Source organism: Priapulus caudatus, unplaced genomic scaffold, assembly GCF_000485595.1.
Source record: "Priapulus caudatus unplaced genomic scaffold, Priapulus_caudatus-5.0.1 Scaffold65, whole genome shotgun sequence".
NCBI lineage: Eukaryota > Metazoa > Priapulida > Priapulimorpha > Priapulimorphida > Priapulidae > Priapulus > Priapulus caudatus.
Genome location: NW_014577126.1, coordinates 281989 through 288769, shown reverse-complemented (window position 1 = coordinate 288769; position 6781 = coordinate 281989). Strand labels below are relative to the sequence as shown.

The 6781-nt window shown below is 43.9% G+C and overlaps 1 protein-coding gene across 3 annotated transcripts in view; it reads left to right on the top strand.

The window, feature by feature from the left end:
• The window catches only part of LOC106821249 (rab11 family-interacting protein 4B-like), a 35144-nt gene extending 29701 nt beyond the window's left edge, over nt 1-5443 (top strand). For all 3 annotated transcript variants that reach the window (XM_014825968.1, XM_014825967.1, XM_014825966.1), the window contains 5 exons: nt 319-459; nt 1917-2136; nt 2505-2633; nt 2743-2883; nt 3492-5443. In XM_014825968.1, the coding sequence (XP_014681454.1) occupies nt 319-459; nt 1917-2136; nt 2505-2633; nt 2743-2883; nt 3492-3617 (757 nt within the window). In that variant the 3' untranslated portion in view covers nt 3618-5443. The remainder of the gene's footprint in view (nt 1-318; nt 460-1916; nt 2137-2504; nt 2634-2742; nt 2884-3491) is intronic.
• Nucleotides 5444-6781: the final 1338 nt, after the last annotated feature.

Sequence of the window (6781 nt, the reverse complement as noted above, 5' to 3'; positions counted from 1 at the left end):
CACACACACACACACACACACACACACACACACAGACACACACACACACACACACACACACCCACAAACCACCCACCCACCACCACAACCGCCGCCACCACCGCCGCCACCATACCGTTACCTGTTTACGACTGGCTTCTGCCATGTGACATACAGCATTAGTAGTTGGTTTCTCTGACCACAACATGTCAATCAGTCATGGCCAGGTGATCACAAAATCCGAGTGATTGCTTATAACTTGTTGATAACGATTCCGTGGATTGCACCAGTGCTACGATGTGTTTCCTCGTGCTGCTAAAGCTGTGGCTTCCCCTCCAGGGTGCACATGCTGGAAGAGCAGGTGCGTGATGCCGAGATAAAGGGGGAGAAGCTGTGCACGGAGGAGGAGCGTCGATTCCGTGACCAGGTGCACCGCATCGAGCGCGAGAAGAACCAGGAGATTGAGAATCTGCAGTACAGGTATGCAGCGCGGGCAGCATACGCAGCAGTAGTAACAGGCCGTCACAAGGTCACAGTGATAACACACTCCTCCATGTCTCTGCATCTTAAGCTGGGTTTACACTGTCAACTTTCTGTTGAAAAGTTGAGATGTTGATTAACTTTTCAACTAATCGACCGAAAGCCGGCAGTGTAAACGTAAAAGTTGAGTGCTCAACTAGTTGAGAGATTAGAACATGTTCTATTTTCTCAACTTTTCGCCACTCGGCCACTCCGATAATATCAAGAGCGTATAAAGAAGGAGAGCGTACAACGGTGAAATGCTGAAACCATGTTGCAGTATTAGTCGAATGAATAAACTTTCCCCGTTTTATTTTGATGATTCTTTGCAGTATTATTGATCAGCTGTCCTTCCTTGTTAATATAAAACAAACCGCATGTCCTTACGATGCCCCTACGCTGAGATAATGAGCGGTGAAATCGAAATAACTGTTTACTGCGACTGTCTCTCGCTTTGAGATAACTTCGGGAAACCTCGCGTGTTTCCGTCAATGATTGACAAATGGAATGAATGACGTCTGTTATTGATTGCCATAGTGATGACCCCCACCTGTGCCCACCTCATGCTGGATGTATAGTAAACTCTATAGTACTAACGTGAGTCAGCGCTACCATGGCGCTGCACAGCGGCAACCGGAAGCTATACACTGGCCACAAAGCGAGAGAGGGTCGCAGTAAAAAGTGATATCGAGTCGGTTTTCAGCAAAAATACCAGATTTTCACCGCTCATTATCTCAGCGTAGAAGCATCGTAGGGACAAGCGGTTTGTTTTATATTAGCAAGGTAGGATAGCTGATCAATAATACCGCAAAGATCGTCAAAATAAAACGGGCAAAGTTTCTTAATTCGACTAATACTGCAACATGGTTTCAGCATTTCACCGTTGTACACTCTCCTTCTTTATACGCTCTTGATAATATCAATTAGAAAGTGTGTCCCTCCACCAAGGGGGAGATTATTTCTGCGCGCGTTTTTGCTATCGGCACCACGCGAACTACAACTGGCGCGAATTAATACATGGAAAAATTCGTATTCACAACGACTCTTTCGCTCTCCCCAGAACCTCGTACAATTCCCTTCCCTCACGCTGCTCCCTTCTTTTCCTTTCTGCCACAGGATTTTGCGAGATGTTGTTATCGAAGAGAGCACAGCTACCACCTCCGCGATCCTCAGGGTTGTTACTACTGATGAGTAATCTTGTTTGATCACGTCTTTTAGTCATCAGCATTTATTTCCGTTGCAGACCGCTCCATCCTACCCTTAATACGATCGCCAGGGTTGGTACCAATGACAAATTACTGCTTACCACTCGTTCACGTCATAGGTGATTGCCCGTTCGTATCATCGTTGACCGCTCGTTTGCGTCATCGCTCACCGCTTGTTTTCATTGTCGCTGACCACTTATACTCGTTGCCTAGGTTACAGAGCCTTGAGAATGAGTATGGTGAGCTGAAGGACAGCTTGCCACAGCTGCGCCAGCAGCTTGACCGCGTCAAGCAGGAGAAATACACGCTCGCCGACCAGCTGTCTGAGTGTGAGTTCAACCTATCCAACTTGCAGGAGGAGCACAAGCGCGTGCAGGAGAGGTGCCACATGCAGCAACGTGACCGCGACGCATCCGACCAGGCACACATGCAGGTGTGCACGCGCTAGTCGCGAAAAAGACGGGGTTTCGTGTGGAAATTTCTTTTCAGTGCCATCTGTTCTGAGAAAAGAATGACTTGTTAAATGCTATTGAGTGCATGTATACACTGCTAGGGATTATAGTTTTCAACTTGTGTAGCTTTCACTTTAAAGTGATGCACCAGAAAAATGTGTTCTGTTGTTTTCATTTGTAAGGAATCCACTACGTGGTATTTAGGGACCATGTTAACAAGAATGTCAAGGTACAAACCATATATACCAACCTGTATGTCCAAATAGTAGTGTGACAGTCTATACGACTCACGGTAAATTAGTAATAATCTCTAGTTAAATTTACAACTTCATGTACGTCATTGCTGCAGTTGGTAGAAGACATGAGAACTGAACTGGATGAACTGCGCACGTCCAAGATGGCTGGGCTCAGAGGGAGCCACCTGGAGGCAGCTAGGAGGATAATGGATCTTGAAGCTCAAGTCAAGCACCTGAAAAATGTAAGCTTCATCCACGTGATTGTGAAATAATTTAGTGTAATTATTGGTGATCACATCGTCGATCTCTAATTTATTATCCCGTGATGACGTTTACGGGTCATTTCCGCAGGAGAACAAGAGCCTAAGGGAGAGCAATGAAGACATACAGCTGCAGTTTCTCAACCATGGCCTCGAGGAGGGTCACAAGTTGCTTGGTGTCACCAGCCCTCCGTCGCTGGCAGCCGAGCTTGCCAAGCTATCTCGAGACGAGGTAATTAATGTTAGCATGTATCCGCCAGTCGGCGTCGGTCGGTGTGGTCTGGTGTTGGCTGACCAGCACACAGATTTAAATAACCTTCCGACCGGTACAAAAATGATTGCGTTTGTGTAAAATTACCTTCAAAATAGTGAGCAATCTACAAATAATCACAACTGATACACTTAGAATTAATTTAAAAAACAACTCAACAATAATTATGCGTAAATTCATCATCTAATCACATCATACAGCGCACAGTACATGCAGTATAGCTGGCTAAGCACCATGTTCCCATTATAATAATTTATGCATATACCACAATCACTGATGTTAGCCGGCACTAAAATTGTCCTGGCTACAACCCTAATCAGCATATATTATTCTATTCTTAGGGAAAAGCATAGTGTTAGCATATATCATTCACTTCCTATGTGCAAGCTTATTGTCGGCATGTATTGTCCTGTTTGCAGAGATACCTGTTTGCATATATCATGTTCTCAGCGATGTGGTTAGTGTTGCTATGTATTGTCCTGTTTTCAGGATGTCTGTGCATTGGATCTAGTCTAGTTTTGTAAGCAATGTTGGTTTTCTGTGTCTCACTATGATTTTTTGTCTCACAGCTGCAAGACAAGTTGAAAGAGCAGGAGGACATCAACAGACGGTTGCATGCCTACATTGACAGCATCCTCGTGCGCATCATAGAGAACAATCCTGCGCTGCTCGAAGTGCAGCAACTTCCGTCCTAGACACGATAAGACTTCTGTGCCCAGCTCCGCCACACCTGCTGATGTTGTAACAAATGTGGGGCTTTCTCCCTGTGAGACAGCCATGAACAAGGGAAGGCGGGATCCCACGCGATGCGAGTGATAGGCGAGCGAAGCAAACTTGTGATATGTTGCAGCCACGAGGAACAGGCAACCTGACCTGTGGGATGCTGACGGAGTGGTGCCATTACGCCTTCCATGTGGCTTTGGCTCACGCAAGGATCTTTGCTATGGTAGCATCCACTAGTGGCATAAGTTCAACACTCCGTGATTGGTGTGGTGAACACAAAGATTTTTGTGTGTCAGTGCATGGGTGCGGGACAACCTCTAACAAACTACCATGAGTGATGTTTGCGGAGTATGCTTCTGATGCTGTGCATACTGGACCTATCCCGTCTGTGGTCGGACATTTGGTTGAGATCACATTTGACTTTTATTGTTGTGAGAGAGCTGGAGAGTATATATATATATATATATATACATATTATAAGCACATCTCATTCGAGGAGCACAGCATCCTCGTGCACGGACGTGTACGATGGAGTAGCAGTCTGTGATGGCTACTCCATTGGAAACATTCTGACTACGCTGCCAACGTCTCCAGCCACAGCAATTGCTCTGAGAAAAGCACCTTCATCGGCAGATCTACACATAGAAAGTGGTGCAGCACTGCCTCGTATTTGCAGTCGGGTCGATGCATAAACAGCAGCATCGTAGTACCATCAGAAAATCGGCCGTAGATACGCGTGTGCTGTCAATGTGCAGAAACACTAGCATTATAGAGCATTCTAGAGCAAGAGACCATGGATGCATACGTGTGGTCTTTTAATGAATAATGATGTGATTGGTATGTATGCTGAAGTGTTACTGTATTACCCTGACTGCTGTTGAGTAAGTAGATAGATTAGATAGACGTATGAAGGCCCGTGGTGTCTTGTGTGCCAATAGTGGTCTACTTTTTGGATATGCACAGACTTACAGAATAGTGGGAGATGGTCAACTTGCGAATGAGAGAGTCAGCTGAGATAGAAAGGTGTTGTTTACACGGTCCATGTGAGATTATGTCAATAATCTGTATGTTAGATGTTTACGTCGTCTATAGTTGATGAGATGGTAGGCGTAGAAATAGAAGCTAAACATCATTCGTATTCGATTTGTGAGCTCAGTCATGTATATAATTTATTCGTGCAACCAGCGCCTTTGCTTTGACCGGGAAAAGATTTTATGAGTATTTAAACTGTGTTTTAACAGAAATCATGTCATAAACATATAAATTTATACTATATAAGTATACATATGCTCATGGTCATGACGCAGGTTCATTGGTCAATTTTAATGCTTATATTCGACTGTTTATCATGGTTTTCTTGTTGTTATAAATTGTATACTTGGCTCAATGCGATGTATATCAGTTATATTTATATTATATTTCTGTAAATGTCAGCGTTTCTCATGAGTCCGAGTACATATGCAATAGTACAACTAATAATTTTTATCGATTTAAAATGGCCTTCGATTGCTACGCATCATTGCTAATGTACGATGTGAATGTGTGATTTACAGCTTGTTATGCCGCTGAGGCATGAAAATCGTATTAATTTGTCTCGCATAAAAGCTGTGGTTTGTCTCCTATCAATTCTGTGTGAATTGCGAAAGTTGTGTCGTTTTAAACATGTCAGGAATTATTATTAAAACCAAGGCCATGTAAGCACTGCCGATGAGAAAGCCAGGATAAAGCAGGAAGATTGATTTTGTAATTTGCCATGTATTGTTTTATTGCAACACAATAAATTGTTGTATAATTGTAATATTGGCTTTGTGTTCAAATTGAATTGCCTTAGTTATCTGTAAGTTATGACGTATTTTTTCGCAAGAACATATAATACACCCAAGACCCAAATGTTCGTAATTTCAACTCAGTTGTACGTCGCCATCTCTGTTTCGTAGTAATTTCTTTCAAACCACGCCCACGGTTTTTTCACATAGTCGAGAGTGGTTCATATCTAAGCCGTGTATATTGGTCGCCGATTTCTTGATGCAGAGCGGGGCTGTACTTTATTTATCATCAAGTCCTTTATGTCGATAGAGCAGGCCTTGGTAACCTGTGATAATCTTATGCAGTATTCGTGCGACTAGCAGCATCCGTTTCGTTCCCTCCATTACCAAGTGTTAAGTGTCAGGTTCACGTACTACAGACAACAGCCGCTGGTGCGTTACTCCGTGTGAAGGTTATGGTGCATAGATATGACAAAGTAACTAACCACGTAGGTGTGCAGCTTCCGAATCCGTCTCTAGCTTGTTGTTACAGCCTGCAGTCAGGATTTTGAAACGGAAGTATTTCGTGCTTAGTAACTAATTGCATTATACGCAGGGGGGCAGGGGGGGGGAGCGGTCGCCCCCCCTATCATTTGCAAGAAAAAGAAAAGAAGAAGAAGAAAAAGAAAAAGAAAAGAAAAAGAAAAAGGAAAAGAAGAAGAAGAAGAAGAAAAAAAGAAAGAAAAAGAAACATCTTGCAAATGTCTTGCAAATGATGGGTGGGGTGGGGGGTCACCCCCCCCCATCATTTGCAAGAAAAGGTAAAGAAGAAGAAGATTCTTGCAAATAATAGGGGGATCGCCCAAAAATGAGTGATGTAGCCTACAAGCTGAACCACTTTCATCGAAAAATCGAAAAATTAAGTGTTGAAATTCAATCCATATAAAACCATCATTTGTCGATGATGCTGTTTCCCGGCGGAAAGGTAGGCACACTTGAGGGTGTTAACAACTTATAAATTATAATTACAACGTTCAGACTGACCTCTAATCAGAGGCGTATCTAGGAAAAACAGCGCCCGGGGCAAGTGCTAAAATTGCGCCCCTTCCAACTTCTGACGCCAATGAAAAAAATTAAGAAAAAAAATTGAATGTTGAGTTTTTGGTTGTTCCTCAGATTAGGATGCCAATACTTCTAAACTACAGCTACTATCCCAGGTCCAGGTAACAGGGGCGTGTACAGGTTTTGTACCAAGGGGGGGGGTCTAACCGTAACCCAAACTTGCGAGCACGCGAAGGGGGGGTCTGGGGGGCCCTCCCCCACAAATTTTTTGAAATTAGACCCCCTTAGATGCGTTTTCTGCGCGAGCAAGGGGGGGATCCGGACCCCCT